General features: G+C 39.5%; 1 protein-coding gene across 1 annotated transcript in view; it reads left to right on the top strand.

The window, feature by feature from the left end:
• Window positions 1–10,836: 10,836 nt before the first annotated feature.
• LOC139173929 (vomeronasal type-2 receptor 26-like) overlaps window positions 10,837–18,263 on the top strand; it is a 28,267-nt gene continuing 20,840 nt past the window's right edge. The window contains exon 1 of the mRNA XM_070764287.1: window positions 10,837–10,967. Coding sequence (XP_070620388.1) covers window positions 10,837–10,967 — 131 coding nt within the window. The remainder of the gene's footprint in view (window positions 10,968–18,263) is intronic.

An 18,263-nucleotide genomic window follows, 5' to 3' on the forward strand; every position in this document is an offset into this window, starting at 1 on the left:
AACTCAACTAACTTCAATGATTTAACACTAATTGAATTTACAGAGGAAAATGTTAAAAAATCGTTACACAACCTAAAACCTTCCCTTTCTATCGGACCAGAGGGACTATGAGCATACTTCTTAAAAAAGCTCTCCTCAACCCTGGTGAACCCCTAAGCATAATTTTCAAAATATCTTCTAAAACTAGCTCCCTACCTAAACTCTGGTCTCTAGCCACAGTCATCCCTATCTTCAAAAAAGGTGATCCAAGCAACGTTGAAAACTACAGACCAATTTCCCTGACTTGTGTCACTTGCAAAGTCATGGAATCCATCATAAACCAATCCATTACACTTCATCTTGAAACTAATAACCTAATTTCCAACAAACAATTCAGTTTCAGGAAAAAATTATCTTGCAATCTACAACTCTTACACTGCAAAAACATATGGACTACCCAACTTGATCAGGATCAATAGATGCAATCTATATAGACTTTTGCAAAGCCTTTGACTCAGTAGTTCATGACAAACTTCTTTTGAAACTAAAATCCTATGGCATCTCTTGATCTCTGCAAGACAGCAGGTGGTCAAAATAGATAATGCCATATCTAATCCTGCTCCAGTTAACAATGGTGTCCCACAAAGCATTGTTTTAGGACCTACTCTCTTTATACTCTACATAAACAATCTCTGTGACAACATGACAAGCAATTGTGTTCTCTTTGCTGATGATGTTAAACTATTTAATACCACTGACAATACTTCTACCCTTCAAAAGGACCTTGACCATGTAGCTGAATGGTCTAACAACTGGCAACTTCAAATCTCTACCAACAAATGCTCCATCCTGCACATTGGTAAAAAAGAATCCGAATACTAAATGCATACTTGGTAAAACTGAACTAACTCAGTCAAAGACCTTGGAGTACTCATTTCCAATGACCTAGGTGCTAGAGCCCACTGTAACAGCATTGCCAAAAAAGTATTAAGAATTGTAAACCTAATCTTACGTAGCTTCTTCTCTAGAAACACCGATTTATTATCCAGAGCATACAAAACATTTGTCAGACCTATTCTACAATATAGCTCACCTGTGTAGAATCCACACTGCATGTCAGATATTAATACAATGGAAGGAGTCCAGAAATACTTCACAAGAAGAGTCCTTCACTCCTCATGTAACAAATTACCCTACTCCTCCAGACTTCAAATACTAAATGTAGAAAATTTACAACTACGTTGTCTCCGAACTGATTTAACTGTTGTTCATAAAATCTTACATCATAATGTACTCCCTGTCAATGACTACTTCACCTTTAACAACAACAACAACACAAGAGCACGTAATAGATACAAACTGAATGTAAATCACTCCAAACTTGACTGCAGAAAATACGATTTCAGCAATAGATTAGATTAGATTAGATTAGATTTATTGGATTTATATGCCGCCCCTCTCTGCAAACTCGGGGCGGCATATAAATCCAATAAATCTAATTGGTGGTCACCGCCTGGAACTCATTACCTGACTCTGTTGTTGCTTCCCCCAACCCCAAAATCTTCAACCTTACATTATCTACAATTGACCGCTCCCCTTTTTAAAGAGGTTTGTAAGGGGCGTGCACAAGTGCACTTTGTGCCTAATGTCCTACTGTCTTATTATCCTTTCTATTACTATATTCTTCTTATGTTATGTTATGTTTATTTATTTATTAATAGAGTTGAAAGGGACCGTTAGGTCATCGAGTCCAACCCCCTGCCTGAGCAGGAAACCCTACAGCACCCCAGCCAAATGGAAGTCCAATCTCCTCTTGAAGGTGTCCAGAGTTGGGGAGTTCACCACCTCCCCTGGCAGGCAGTTCCATTGGTTGATCGCTCTGACTGTCAGGAAGTTCTTCCTTATTTCCAGGTTGAATCTCTCCTTGGTCAGCTTCCAACCATTGTTCCTCGTCCGGCCCTCTGGTGCCCTGGGGAATAAAGAGACCCCCTCCTCACCGTGGCAACCCCTCAAGTATCTGTAAACTGCTATCATGTCCCCTCTAGACCTTCTTTTTTCTAGGCTGTCCATGCCCAGTTCTCTCAATCTCTCTTCGTAAGTCTTGGCTTCGAGTCCCCTAATCATTTTGGTTGCTCTTTTTTGCACCTTCTCCAGAGTTTCGATGTCTTTTTTGTAGTGAGGTGACCAAAATTGGATGCAGTACTCCAGGTGGGGTCTGACCAGGGCGTAGTAGAGTGGTATTAGTACTTCCCTGGTCTTGGAGCGTATTCCTCTGTTGATGCAGCTTAGGATTGAGTTGGCTTTTTTGGCTGCTGCTGCACATTGCTGACTCATGTTTAGTTGATTGTCCACCAAGACTCCAATATCTCTTTCACAGTCACTACTGCTGAGTGGGGTATCTCCCAGGCTGTATGTATGTCTAGGGTTCTTTTTGCCGAGGTGGAGGACTCTGCATTTGTCGGTGTTGAAACTCATTTTGTTGGTATGGGCCCACTGTGATAGTCTGTCTAGGTCTTCTTGTACTCTGAGCCTGTCCTCAAGGGTGTTGGCTACCCCCGCCAGCTTGGTGTCATCTGCAAATTTTATTAGTTCCCCTTTTATTCCCTCGTCCAGGTCGTTGATGAAGATGTTAAAGAGTACAGGACCCAGGACAGAGCCCTGTGGTACTCCACTGTCTACTTTTTTCCATGTGGATTTGGTGCCGTTGAGGACAACTCGTTGGGTGCGGTTGGTCAGCCAACTGTTTATCCATCTACATGTGTAGTAATCTACTCCATTTTTTTCTAGTTTGTGGATTAGGAGATTGTGGTTGACTTTATCGAAAGCCTTACTGAAGTCCAAGTATATGAGGTCCACTGAGTTGCGTTGGTCAACTGACTTGGTTATGGTGTTGAAAAATGATATGAGATTGGTTTGGCATGATTTGTTTCTGATGAATCCGTGCTGGTTTATTGGATATGATCTTGTTTGTTTCTAGGAAGTGGGTAAGTTGTTTTTTGATTATTTTCTCCAGTATTTTTCCAGGTATAGAGGTCAGACTGATTGGTCTGTAGTTACCTGGGTCGGTCTTTATGTTATGTTATGTTATGTTATGTTATGTTATGTTATGTTATGTTATGTTATGTTATGTTATGTTATGTTATGTTATATTAATATGTACTATAATACTATACATGTTTGACAAAAAATAAATAAAAAATAAATATAAATATAAATATAAATATAAAAAGGAAGTGGTTGAGAAATTAAAAGAAAATGGATGAGGAGTGTTGATATGTTATAGAAAGATTTTTCTTTCTTCATTTTGTTCTTCCCTTTACTATATTCACTATCCTAGAGTGTTTACTGTTAACTGTTAAGAATTTGATATATATAATTAATTTAATTATTTTACTAAGAGTGAAGAGTTAATTGGTACAAATCCCAGAGGTCAAATTTGTTTTAGAAGCAATACAATAAAATATACCTGGAATAAAGTGTCATATATAAAAAGAATTTATGAATGATTGATTAAAATGTATAATCATTTATTTATTGTAATATCTGAAGTTATATGGACTTTTTGCAAAAAAAAAAGAAAAGAGGCATTTCCAGCACTGTTCCAGTCCCACTTGTCATCTTCAGACTGGTGCTTTGTGCTTTGTGCTAGGGCAAACAAAGCATGATTGGAGCTGCTGCCCCTCTATAAATACTGGTAGCGGTGTGTGGAGTTGATTGGTTGGCTGTGTTGTAACATCATGATTAGGTGTTGGGGTAACACCTTGAGTAGTCGATGCAGTTGATGTATGCAGATTAGTTGATGTTTAAAGATTAGAGGTGACATCCTGAGTAGTTGTTGCAGTTGATGCCTGCAGATTAGTCTGTGGTATAACATACCGGGTTTTGGTTTGGCTCTGCATGGGGTCTGGCTATGGGTTTATGGCATGTGTCGGTTTGCTTTGTGTGTGTGTCAGAAGGGGGTGCAGCAGTTGGGAGTGCCACCATGGTTTGGCTTCTGGGTGGTGGCTGTATTTTGTCTGTGGGGTGGGTATAGGTTTTGGTCTGGTGAGAATGATTGGTGGTGACATCCAGTGTTGTCCTGGGTCTGGTGTCAGTTTTTGTGGCTGGGATTCATTCATTGATTAGGGCTAGTTTATTTCTTTATTTCTTTATTTCTTTATTTCTTTATTTCTTTATTTCTTTATTTCTTTATTTCTTTATTTCTTTATTTCTTTATTTCTTTATTTCTTTATTTCTTTATTTCTTTATTTCTTTATTTCTTTATTTCTTTATTTCTTTATTTCTTTATTTCTTTATTTCTTTATTTCTTTATTTCTTTATTTCTTTATTTCTTTATTTCTTTATTTCTTTATTTCTTTATTTCTTTATTTCTTTATTTCTTTATTTCTTTATTTCTTTATTTCTTTATTTCTTTATTTCTTTATTTCTTTATTTCTTTATTTCTTTATTGGATTTATATGCAGCCCATCTCCATGGACTTGGGGCGGCTCACAACATTTAAATAAAATAAAATATATAAAACAATTCTAAATCCAATTAACAGGAATAATTAATTTAAAATATTTTTTAAAAGCTAAGCATTTAAAAACCAAACATTCAGAAACATAACACAGCATCCTACACATTCACTGGCCAGAGGCTGGGGTCTAGTAACCCCAAGCCTGATGGCATAAATAAGTTTTCAAATAAATTATTTATGTATTTATGTATTTGTGTATTTGTGTATTTGTATATTTATGTATGTATGTATGTATTTATTTATTTAATTAATTTTTATGCCGCCCCTCTCCGTAGACTTGGGGCGGCTCACAACAGTGATAGAAACAATGTACACTACAAGTATAATAATACGAAATTAAAAACCCATAATTTAAAAAACACACCATACATAAATTATATAGCCCTGGGGAAAATATTTCAATTCCCCCATGCCTGATGACAGAGGTGGGTTTTGAGAAGTTTATTTTATTATTATTTATTTTATTTATTTTATTACTTAGATTTGTATGCCGCCCCTCTCCGAAGTTTACAAAAGGCAAGGAGGGTGGGGGCAATTCTGATCTCTGGGGGGAGTTGGTTCCAGAGAGCCGGGGCCACCACAGAGAAGGCTCTTCCCCTGGGTCCTGCCAAATGACATTGTTTAGTCGACGGGACCCGGAGAAGGCCAACTCTGTGGGACCTAACCGGTCACTGGGATTCGTGCGGCAGAAGGCGGTCCCGGAGATATTCCAGTCCGATGCCATGGAGGGCTTTATAGGTCATAACCAACACTTTGAATTGTGACCGTAAACTGATCGGCAATCAATGCAGACTTCAGAGTGTTGGTGAAACATGGGCATATTGGGAAAGCCCATGATTGCTCTCACAGCTGCATTCTGAAGTTTCCGAACCCATGTAGAGAGTGTTACAGTAGTCGAGCCTCGAGGTGATGAGGGCATGAGTGACTTTGAGCAGTGAGTCCCGGTCCAGATAGGGCTGCAACTGGTGTACCTGGCGAACCTGGGCAAATGCCCCCCTCCCCACAGCTGAAAGATGTTTCTCTAATGTGAGCTTTTGATTGAGGAGGACGCCCAAGTTGCAGACCCTCTCTGAGGGGGTCAGTAATCCCCCCCAGGGTAATGGATGGACAGATGGAATTGACTTTGGGAGGCAAAACCCACAGCCACTCCGTCTTATCAGGGTTGAGTTTGAGTCTGTTGACACCCATCCAGACCCTAACATCCTCCAGGCACCGGCACATCACTTCCATTTCTTCGCTGACTGGACATGTTGCAAAAAGCAAGGAGGGTGGGGGAAGTGCAAATCTCCTGGCAAAGTTGATTCCAGAGGGCTGGGTCCCCCACAGAGAAGGCTCTACCCCTAGGACCCACCAAGTGATATTGTCCAGTTGATGGGGCCTGGAGGAGGCCAAATTTGTGGGACCTAACCAGACACTGGATTTGTGTGGCAGAAGGTGGTCCCACAAGTAATCTTGTCCCATGCCACATAGGGCTTTATAGGTCATAACTAACATTTTGAATCGGGTCCAGAAACCAATTGGCAGCCAATGTAGTCCGCGGAGTGCTGGAGAAACATGGGCATACCTTGGCAAGCCCATGACTGCTCACGTGGCTGCATTCAGCACAATTTGTAGTTTCTGAACACTTTTCAAAGGTAGCCCCATGTAGAGAGCATTGCAGTAGTCGAATCTTGAGGTGATAAGGGCACGAGCGACTGTGAGCAAAGACTCTCTGTCCAAATAGGGCCACAATTGGTGACCTGGGCAAACGCCCCCCTTGCCACAGCCAAAAGATGATGGTCTAAAGTCAAGTGAGATTTTAAGGCCTTTCAGTGCAAATCTCTTGGGGGAGTTGGTTTCAGAGGGTCATAGCTACTACAAAGAAGCCCCATTCCTGGCTGACGGAACCTGGAGAAGGCTGACTCTGTGAGCTCTGACTACTCGCTAGGATATATGAGGCTGGAGATGGTCCCATAGGTAACTAAGCTATGTAGGGCTTTTTAGGTAGTAACTAGCACTTTGAATTGGGTTCAGAGAGCAACCTGTAATCAATGCAGCTTGCGGAGTGATGTTGATACATGGGCAAACCTTGGGAAGCCCATGACAGCTATTGCAGCTGCATTTTGTACTAGCTGAAGTCTGTGAACATTCTTCAAAGTTAGCCCCATGTAGAGAGCATTGCAGTAGTTGAACCTCAAGGGCATGAGCGACTGTGTGGAGAGACTCCCTGTCCAAATAGGGCCACAACTGGTGCACTAGGCTAACCTAGGCAAATGTCTCTCTTGCCACATCTGAGAGATGGTGTTCTAAGATCAGCTGTGGATCGAGGCAAATGCCCAAGTTTTAGACCCTCTCTGAGGGGGTCAAAAGTTCCACCCAAAGGGTAATGGATGGACAGATGAGATTGTCCTTGGGAGGCAAAACCCACAGCCACTCCATCTTTTGGGGATTGACTTTGAACCTGTTAACATCCACCCAAACCCTAACAGCCTCCAGACACTAGCACATCACTTCCATTGCTTCACTGATTTGGCACAGAGTGGAAATGTACAGCTGAGTATCATCAGCATACTGATGGTAACTCAACCCCTTTCATTGGATGATCTCACCCAGTGGTTTCATGTAGATATTAAACAGCGAAGGAGAGAGGACCAACCTCTGAGGAACCCCACAAGGGAGGGACCTAGGAGTTGACCTCTCACCCCCCCCCCCACTAATACTGGCTGCAACCAACTGGAGAGGTAGGAGGAGAACCACTGTAAGACAGTACCTTCCACTCCCAACCCCTCCAGTCAGCGCAGAAGGATACCATGTTTGATGGTATCAAAAGCCACTGAAAGCCACTGAAAGGTCAAGAAGCACCAGGATAGAGGATTGACCCCTATCTTGGACCTGCCAGAGATCATCCATCAGTGCGACCAAAACAGTTTCCATGCTGTAGTCTGACCTGAATCCTGACTGTTGTGGGCCCAAATAATCGGCTTCATTCAAGGACCATTGGAGCTGGAGTGAAATCAGCTTCTCAACAATTTTCCCTATAAAGGGGAGGTTGGAGACAGGACGATAGTTGCTTAGAACTGCTGGGTCCAGGGAGGCTTCTTGAGGAGGACATGCACAATTGCCTCTTTGCAGGGAGCCAGAAAGGACCCCTTCCTCAAAGAAGTGTTGACAATCTCCTGGACTCAGCTCCATGTCACCTCCCGGCTGGCTGAAACCAGCCAGGAGAGACACGGGTCCAATAAACAGGTGGTGGAGCTCACAGCTCCCATGGCCTTGTCTACTTCATCAAGTGTCACCAGCTCAAAGTTCTCCCGCACAATAGGACTAAGACATGTCTCTGTCACCTCAACTGACTCGTTGTTAGTTAGTTAGGTTAGAGTTTTCATTTGAAAGCAGCATCTCAAGGAGAAGGTCTTTTCACTTTAAAATGTGAGGTTTTCATCAAAATTTCATAATCTTGAGTAATCATATCTTAAATCAGTGTTTTATCTGTTTATTTATTTTAAAAATGGCTAAATCCTAATGTTGGAAGGGCCAAGCATCCATAATTGTTTGGGTTTTTTCTAGGTTTGCATGTGAGAGTTTCTTTATATCGGACACCTTTCAGATACTAGGACAAAACTTTGCCAACCCTACTTGATCAGCAAAATGTAGCAGAACATATTTTCTCTGTCAAACTAGTTTAAATTACTGTAAGTTCTTGAGAAATGTTCTTATCTATTTTAAACTTCTATGGAAGAAATTAATCTCTGATTTCGCCCTGTAACAAATACAAGTCAACCAGTTATTTTGTATAAATTTTGTAATGATTTTTTGAACTTACTAGAACAAAACTGATTGTCCTGAGTACTATGCTCATTAGCACCCAGTGCTATCACAAAAACTATGACTCAGGCCAAACTACATCTTGTTTCCAGATGTTCAGTTCCATGTAACTCAAATACACAACTTCTCCTTGATTCTCAAATCTATCTCCACTAGAGATTAACAACAAGAGAGACAAACTTGTTTTTCTCATTCTGGTATTCAAATAAAATATACTGCTGAGTGGATAGGAGGATTCCTTTTCTTTGCAATTATCAAAAGAGTGATTCTTAATGTATCCCTCTGGATTTGTGTCCCACAAATTATTCCAGAATAAAACCTGCTTTGAAAATATGTTCCAAGGTCTTTCACTAGGGGAAGGATATGTCACATTACTTTGCCTTGAGTCATTCTTGGGTTTGTGGAGACTCAGCTCTCCTCACTTCTCTCTTTGTCCATGCATGCAGTTCAGCTTCTTCATGAATCTTGATTTCTGATTTAGGAAGGACAAGAATGTCTGGCCTGGCCCTCCTGCTGCTCTTCTGCCTCTTGTCTCCAACTATTGCTAAGAGGAGGCAAACTGTGTGTGTATTGAAGAATTTGTTCAAGTCTTACGGAAAATTGGATTATTACAGGCCTGGTGATCTTATTATTGGTGGGAATTTACCCTTGGCAACTGTTATATCACCCCTTATCCCAAAGTTTCAGAAGGAACCATTCCAACTTGGTTTTAAAATGTTGTAAGTTTCACCTGGCAGGGAAAGATGTATTATTTTTTTTACTGTGTTCTGGACTCTGGGGTGCCTTTCAGAAATCCTTGTTCTAATGTCCTAGTGTGGTTCTTGTCTTTGATTCTAAAACAGGCTTGAATTCTCAATCATTATAAAACTCTATATCAAGAAGATAGACCACATAAAGAATGAGAAACAACCAATTTGAAACTCTGCTGGACTTTTAAAAAGTTGATATAATGTTAATTTGGACAGAAAAGCCTAGTAGAAAAGTAAAGCTTAATAATCTTTCCTTGTATAATATTATAATAAATTCAATTTTGAATTCTGATTGTCACAATAATAATAAAAAAAGATTTTGAGACTCTGGAATCACACAGAGAAGAGCCACAAAGATGATTAAAGTCTGAGTCTAAAACATACTAAGGAGAGTTACAGGAATTGAGTTATGTTCATTTAATGGAAAGAAAGCCTGGAGGGGCAGGGGATAGCACTGTACTAACATATGAGAGGCTCCTACAAAGACTAGGGAGTCAAACTATTTTCCAAAGCACCAAGATAAGAAACATTTTTTAGAAAACTAAGGAAAAATGGTTTAAACTCTCAGGTCAAAAGGAAAAAGATATTCACTAAGCTACAGAAACAGAATGCTGACATAATATGTCTGTAAGAAGTGCACATTCAAAAACAAAATGAAAAATATTTAGAATTAGAAAAATTAGGAAAATTGTATACAACTCTTTCAGAGGAAAAAAAAAGTGAGGCATGGCCCTATATATTAAGAAAGATCTAGAAGCCAGAAAAATATTTGCTGATGATAAATGGAGGGTTTTAATGATCTCAATTAATAAACATAAATGCCAATTTTACTTGTGGTAATATATGCTCCAAGTAGTGATCAGAAAAAGTTTTATAATAAATTACTTCAAAAGATAATGGAAATAGACATGGAAAACATTTGTCTACTCGGGGATTTTGATGGAATTGTAACAACAACAACAACAACAACAACAACAACAGAGTTGGAAGGAACCTTGAGGTCTTCTAGTCCAACCCCCTGTTTAGGCAGGAAACCCTCAGCTGCTTTGGAGAGTAGCTTGATTACTTCTTCTTTGTGGCAACCCCTGAGATATTGGGACACTGCTATCATGTCTTCCACGGTCTTCCTTTTCATTAAACTAGACATACCCAATTCCTGCAACCATTCTTCATATGTTTTAGCCTCCAGTCCTCTAATCATCTTGGTTGCTCTTCTCTGCACTCAGTCTCAACATCCTTTTTGCATCGTGGCTACCAAAACTGAATGCAATATTCCAAGTGTGGCCTCACACTAAGGCAGTATAAAGTGGTATTAATTTTGTGTGATCTTGATTCTATCCCTCTGTTAATGCTGCCTAGAACTGTGTTGGCTTTTTTGGAAGCTGCTGCACACTGCTGAAAAGTTTAGAAAGATTTACAAAAAAAAAAAATCAAAGAGGAAATTGACCTAATAAAAATAAATTAAATCTGCTAGAACAACAAAAACACCAGGAAGATAAGACTAACAATTTTTTTTTTTTTGAAAATGCTAACAAGCCCCGTAGATAGTTGGCATACAGATTGAAAAAAGAAAGAGAGAAATAATTGATTCACCAACTAGGGAATAAGGATGGGGAACTTAATTATCAGCTAAAAAAGAAAAAAGAGATCATACAAAATTAAGGAATTATACGATGAGAATAAATAAAAAAGGAGGAAATTAGGAAAATTTTAGTTGAAAAAATCCTAAACCCAATAGATGAAGACAGTAGGGAAATAACTCAATCAGAGCTGCAACAGGCTATAATGAAGCAAAAAAGCAACAAGTCACGAGGCCCAGATGGAATTCCTGGAGACTTCTATAAGGCAACATTTGAAACAGTAGAAGCTATATTGCTGTATTACATCACAGAAGGTAAAACTTCCAGCATCTTGGGGTGAAGTCTATATTACTTTGATACATAAAGAAGACACTGGCACTAAACAAATAAAAAATTACAGACCTATCTCCTTATTAAGTGCTTACTATAGGATTTTTATGTCAATTATGGCTGAAAGAATGGAAAAATAATTATCTGTACAAACCAAAATGGATTTTATCTTGTAGACAAATGAGAAACAGCGCTGGGGTAGTTTTAAACATATTGTAATATTATGAGATACATAGTGATAAACAGGCGGCTTTAATATTCTTAGACACATAAAAGGCCTTCTATAATTCGAATTGGGAATTCTTTAAACAATGGATAAGAGTTATGAAATTTGAGCTCAAATTTGAAAATATGATTGATGTGATATATACAAAGCAAACTGCCAGAATAATGATAAACAGAGATTTTACCAAAAAAATTAACATCTCCAAAAAAGACAGGGATGTCCAATGTCATCCCTAATTTTCATACTCTCAATTGAGATTTTATTACTTCAGATTAGACAAAACCAAGAAATAAAAGGAACTAGGATAAAAAAAGAGGAGTATTAAAAACCCAGGCATTTGCAAATGACTTGGTACTTTTTCTGGAAGATCCAATAGAATCTGAAACATAATTACTAAAAGAAATAGAAAAATTTGGAAAGGTAGTGGGACTCAAAATTAATAAAGAAAAAGTGAGAATATTAACTATTTTTTTCCAAAAAATCAGGTAAAAGAGCTAACTGAGAAAACAGAATTATAGGTAACAAAAAAAGTTAAATAACTACAACGCCTTAAACATGATCTAAGTATTGCTCACAAGATCATATGCTGCAACGTCCTGCCTGTCAATGAGTACTTCAGCTTCAACCACAACAATACAAGAGCACACAACAGATTCAAACTTAGTATTAACCACTCCAAACCTGACTGTAAAAAATATGACTTTAGTAATCGAGTTGTCGAAGCATGGAACTCATTACCAGACTCCGTAGTGACATCCCCTAACCCCCAACATTTTACCCTTAGACTATCCACGATTGACCTCTCCAGATTCCTAAGAGGTCAGTAAGGGGCGTGTATAAGTGCACTAGAGTGCCTTCCATCCCGAGACCTTTTGTCTCTACTATATCTCATGTATCTTTTCTTCTATTCCTATATCTTTTCTTCTATTCTTTCATTGATATATTTTATCCCTATATCTTCTCTTCTATTCTTTTATTGTTATATTTTACTACAAGTATATCCTCTGCAACCTTCATTGTGTTTTGGACAAAATAAATAAATAAATAAAATAAAATAAAATAAATAAAAACTAGAAATTTGGTTTACAGCAAGATACTCATCATTTAAGGAAGATAATTATATTAAATTACTCCAAGAAGCAATACAGGACTTAGAAAGATGGGGCAAGATTCAATTATCATTAACTGGAAAAATAACATTCATAAAAATGAATATCCTACCAAGTTAGTTATACAGTACCTATCTGAAACAGCACCAATAATATTTGATAATTTTTTGGGGGGGAAATTGAATAAAACAATAACCAAATGTATATGGGAAGGGAACAAGCCAAGAATAAAACTTAAATTACTACAAAATAGTTGAATAGGGGTGCCTACCGGCTCCCAGATTGGGAAATATTTATTTATTTTATTATTTATTTTTATTTTATTGGATTTATATGCCGCCCCTCTCCGAAAACTCAGGGCGGCTAACAACAATCATAAACAATGTACAATAAAATCCAATACTAAAAGAAAATTTAAAACCCCTTAATATATAAAAACCAAACATACATACAAGCATACCATATATACAGTTGTGACAGCCTAGGGGGAGAGAAAGTCTTAATTCCCCCATGCCTGGCGGCAGAGGTGGGTTTTAAGTAGCTTACGAAAGGCAAGAAGGGTGGGGGCAATTCTGATCTCTGGGGGGAGTTGGTTCCAGAGGGTTGGGGCCACCACAGAGAAGGCTCTTCCCCTGGGTCCCGCCAAGCAGCATTGTTTAGTTGACAGGACCTGGAGAAGACCCACTCTGTGGGACCTAACTGGCCGCTGGGATTCGTGCGGCAGAAGGCGGTCCCTGAGATAATCTGGTCCGGTGCCATGAAGGGCTTTATAGGTCATAACCAAAACTTTGAATTGTGACAGGAAACTGATCGGCAACCAATGCAGACTGCGGAGTGTTGGTGTGACATGGGCATATTTAGGGAAGCCCATGATTGCTGTCGCAGCTGCATTCTGCACGATCTGGAGTTTCCGAACACTTTTCAAAGGTAGCCCCATGTAGCAAGCGTTACAGTAGTTGAGCCTCGAGGTGATGAGTGCATGAGTACTGGGAATAATACATGCATTAATGGGAATAAGGAGATCGCTGACCATTTCAATAGCTACTTCTGTTCAGTTTTCTCAAAAGACACCTTACAAAATAATACTATAGAGGGATATAGCATTGTACTATAGAGGGATATAGCATTGTACGGATTCAGCTCCAGTGATCTTAGAAGCCGATGTCTTAGAAGAACTTGAACGATTAAAGATAAATAAGGCAATGGGTCCAGATGGCATCCACCCCAGAGTTCTTAAAGAACTCAGATCTGTCATTGCTACCCCCCTGACTGATTTGTTTAACCAATCCTTGTTAACAGGAGATGTTCCTGAGGATTGGAGAATGGCCAGTGTTGTGCCTATCCACAAGAAGGGCAGTAGAGAAGAAGCTGGTAACTACAGGCCAGTTAGCTTGACATCAGTTGTAGTTAAAATGATGGTGACTCTACTCAAAAAGAGGATAAATCAGCACCTAAAAAACAATAACTTATTGGACCCAAATCAGCATGGCTTTACTGAAGGCAAATCATGTCAGACTAATCTCATTGATTTCTTTGACTATGTCACAAAGGCGTTGGATCAAGGTGGTGCCGTGGATATTGCCTACCTGGACTTCAGCAAAGCCTTTGATACGGTTCCACATAAAGAGCTGATAGATAAATTAGTGAAGATTGGACTTAATCCCTGGATAGTTCAATGGATTTGCAGCTGGCTGAAGCGTAGACATCAGAGAGTTATTGTTAACGGCGAGTATTCTGAGCAGAGTCAGGTTACAAGCGGTGTGCCACAAGGGTCTGTTCTGGGTCTTTGTGAGTGACATAGGGGAAGATTTGGTAGGGAAGGTTTGCCTATTTGCCGATGACTCTAAAGTGTGCAATAGGGTTGATATTCCTGGAGGCGTCTGTAATATGGTAAATGATTTAGCTTTACTAGATAAATGGTCAAAGCAATGGAAACTGCAGTTTAATCTTTCCAAATGTAAAATAATGCACTTGGGGAAAAGGAATCCTCAATCTGAGTATTGTATTGGCAGTTCTGTGTTAGCAAATACTTCAAAAGAAAAAGATTTAGGGGTAGTAATTTCTGACAGTCTCAAAATGGGTGAACAGTGCAGTCAGGCAGTAGGGAAAGCAAGTAGGATGCTTGGCTGTATAGCTAGAGGTATAACAAGCAGGAAGAGGGAGATTATGATCCCGCTATATAGAATGCTGGTGAGACCACATTTGGAATACTATGTTCAGTTCTGGAGACCTCACCTACAAAAAGATATTGACAAAATTGAACGGGTCCAAAGACGGGCTACAAGAATGGTGGAAGGTCTTAAGTATAAAACGTATCAGGAAAGACTTATTGAACTCAATCTGTATAGTCTGGAGGACAGAAGGAAAAGGGGGGACATGATCGAAACATTTAAATATATTAAAGGGTTAAATAAGGTCCAGGAGGGAAGTGTTTTTAATAGGAAAGTGAACACAAGAACAAGGGGACACAATCTGAAGTTAGTTGGGGGTAAGATCAAAAGCAACATGAGAAAATATTATTTTACTGAAAGAGTAGTAGATCCTTGGAACAAACTTCCAGCAGACGTGGTAGATAAATCCACAGTAACTGAATTTAAACATGCCTGGGATAAACATATATCCATCCTAAGATAAAATACAGAAAATAGTATAAGGGCAGACTAGATGGACCATGGGGTCTTTTTCTGCCGTCAGACTTCTATGTTTCTATGTTTCTATGAGTGACTGTGAGCAGTGACTCCCAGTCCAAATATATCATCAATCAGCAACGTTACTATGGATAAAAGAGTGGATAGTTTTAAGCAATTGAAGAATATTAACATTAGAGGGCCATGATTTGCAGGATGGTTGGCACACCCATTTATGGGGGAAAATATACAAAACACATTTCCAAAATAATTCAATAGGGGGCGAAACTTAGGGTAAAACATTATATGAAAATACCAAGATGGCTATCTACAATGGAGGCCATGATCTACCCAAAGACCAAAATGAGAAATTATGAAGAACTATTAGGTAAACAAGGTAAATTAAATACTAAACAAGAACTAGGTGATGAAAGAATAAATATCAATGGGTGGCCATGCCTACAGATAAAAACTAGATTTAAAGAAAGATATGGAAGAATTTGGTATAGACAAAGAGCAGAATCTATTAGACAAAATTTTATTAGGACTGGAAAAAATATTCAAAATGTATAATTATTTATTACAAGTTGATAAGGAAGAAGAGAAAATAAAAGGCAATATGATAGTATGGGCAAAAAACTTTAGGTATACTATTCAACTGACTATGTCAGCGTCATATAAGGAGAATCTATATGAAATGTATTATCGTTGGCATCTGGCCCCAGCCAGACTAGCTAAAATATATTCAAACTTGAACCCAAGATGCTGGAAATGCAAGCAGGAACATAGCACCTATTATCACATGAGGACATATTTATTTATTTATTTATTTATTCATTCATTCATTTATTTATTTATTGGATTTGTATGCCACCCCTCTCCATGGCCTCGGGGCGGCTAACAACAGTGACAAAAAATAGAATGTAAAAATCCAATACTACAACAGCTAAAAACCCTTGTTATAAAACCAATCATACATACAAACAGACCATGCATAAATTTTAGAAGCCTAGGGGGAAAGATTATCTTAATTCCCCAATGCCTGATGGCAGAGGTGGGTTTTGAGGAGTTTACGAAAGGCAAGGAGGGTGGGGGCTATTCTAATCTCTGGGGGCAGTTGGTTCCAGAGGGTCGGGGCCACCACAGAGAAGGCTCTTCCCCTGGGCTCCGCCAACTGACATTGTTTAGTTGACGGGACCCGGAGAAGACCCACTCTGTGGGACCTAACTGGTCACTGGGATTCATGCGGCAGAAGGCGGTCCCTGAGATAATCTGGCCCGGTGCCATGAAGGGCTTTATAGGTCATAACCAACACTTTGAATTGTGACCGGAAATTGATCGGCAACCAATGCAGACTGCAGAGTGTTGGTGTGATATGGGCATATTTAGGGAAGCCCATGATTGCTCTCCCAGCTGCATTCTGCTATTCATGTTCTAAGGCCAAAAAATACTGGAGTGGGATAAGAACTGGATCCAAGAAATAACAAAAATGCAAATTAGTTTCAAACCTGAGATCTATCTATTAGCGATCATTAAAGGACAATGGGTCAGAGAAATCCAATACCTCTTAATACTTATTCTGACAGCAGCCAGAATAGCTTTTGCACAAGTTTGGAAATCTGAGTCCTGTCCCCTGGAAATCTGATAATAATAAAAAAATAATGGACTGTGCTCAAATGGTGAAACTGACTTAGAATGACAAAATCGTGAAGATAAAGAATACTATGTGATATGGGTAAGGTGACCAGACATCCCATTTTTGGTGGGACATTCCCGCCTTTGAGCAATTTGTCCTGCATCCCGTGGCATTTTTTAAAAGTCTTGATTTTTAAAAAACGGGATGTCTGTTTACCTTAGGAATGGACCAAATCGAGTCTAGCAGCTTCTCCTTCTCCTGATTGCAAAGTCAGCCAATCTGCAAAGCGAAGAAGTTTTATAGCTGAACACGGGAAAAGGCAACGCACTCCTCCAGGCCATGCAACAAACTACTCCGCTCCGCGCTTGGCCCCAGCGCTTTCAGCAGGCAGCAAAGGAAGAGCCCGAAGGACAAGATGGGGTTTTTTAAATCTTTAAATATTTTAATTAATTGGATTATTATGATTTGTTTCACTTGTTGTGAGCCGTCCCGAGTCTTCGGAGAGGGGCGGCATACAAATCCAAATAAATAAATAAATAAATAAATAAATAAATAAATAAATAAATGAATGAATGAATGAATGAATGAATGAATGAATGAATGAATGAATGAATGAATGAATGAATGAATGAATGAATGAATGAATGAATGAATGAATGAATAAGCAAGCAAGCAAGCAAGCAAGCAAGCAAGCAAGCAAGCAAGCAAGCAAGCAAGCAAGCAAGCAAGCAAGCAAGCAAGCAAGCAAGCAAGCAAGCAAGCAAGCAAACAAACAAACAAACAAACAAACAAACAAATAAATAAATAAGATCCAGCGAGTGGGCTTTTTTGAGAGCAGGGAGACAGGCAGCCAGGGTCTGAAATAGACAGGAACAGGAAAGGGTGGATGAAGCAAAAGTGGAGACTTACTTTATTTGTCTGTCTGTCTGTCTGTCTGTCTGTCTGTCTGTCTGTCTGTCTGTCTGTCTGTCTGTCTGTCTGTCTGTCTCTCTCTCTCTCTCTCTCTATCTATCTCTATCTATCTATCTATCTATCTATCTATCTATCTATCTATCTATCTATCTATCTATCTATCTATCTATCTATCTATCTATCTATAGAGTTGAAAGGGACCATGCAGATCATCAAGTCCAACCCCTTGCCTGAGCAGGAATCCTAAAGCACCCCAGCCAAGTGGCAGTCCAATCTCCTCTTGAAAGTGTCCAGAGTTGGGGAGTTCACAACCTCCGCAGGCAGGTTGTTCCACTGGTTGATCGCTCTGACCGTCAGGAAGTTCTTCCTTACTTCTAGGTTGAATCTCTCCTTGGTCAGCTTCCAGCCGTTATTCCTCGTCCGGCCCTCTGGTGCTCTGGAGAATAGAATGACCCCTCCTCTCTGTGGCAACCCCTCATATACCTGTATACAGCTATCATGTCCCCTCTGGCCCTCCTTTTCTCTAGGCTATCCATGCCCAGTTCCCGCAATCTCTCTTCGTAAGTCTTGGTTTCAAGTCCCCTAATCATTTTGGTTGCTCTTTTCTGCACCTTCTCCAGAGTTTCAATGTCTCTTTTGAAGTGTGGTGACCAGAACTGGATGCAGTACTCCAGATATGGTCTGACCAGGGTGTAGTAGAGTGATATTAATACTTCCATGGTCTTGGAGTGTATCCCCCTGTTGATGCAGCTCAGGATAGTGTTGGGTTTTTTGGCTGCTGCTGCACATTGC

The sequence above is a fragment of the Erythrolamprus reginae genome, chromosome 1 (genome assembly GCF_031021105.1).
Source record: "Erythrolamprus reginae isolate rEryReg1 chromosome 1, rEryReg1.hap1, whole genome shotgun sequence".
Taxonomy (NCBI): domain Eukaryota; kingdom Metazoa; phylum Chordata; class Lepidosauria; order Squamata; family Dipsadidae; genus Erythrolamprus; species Erythrolamprus reginae.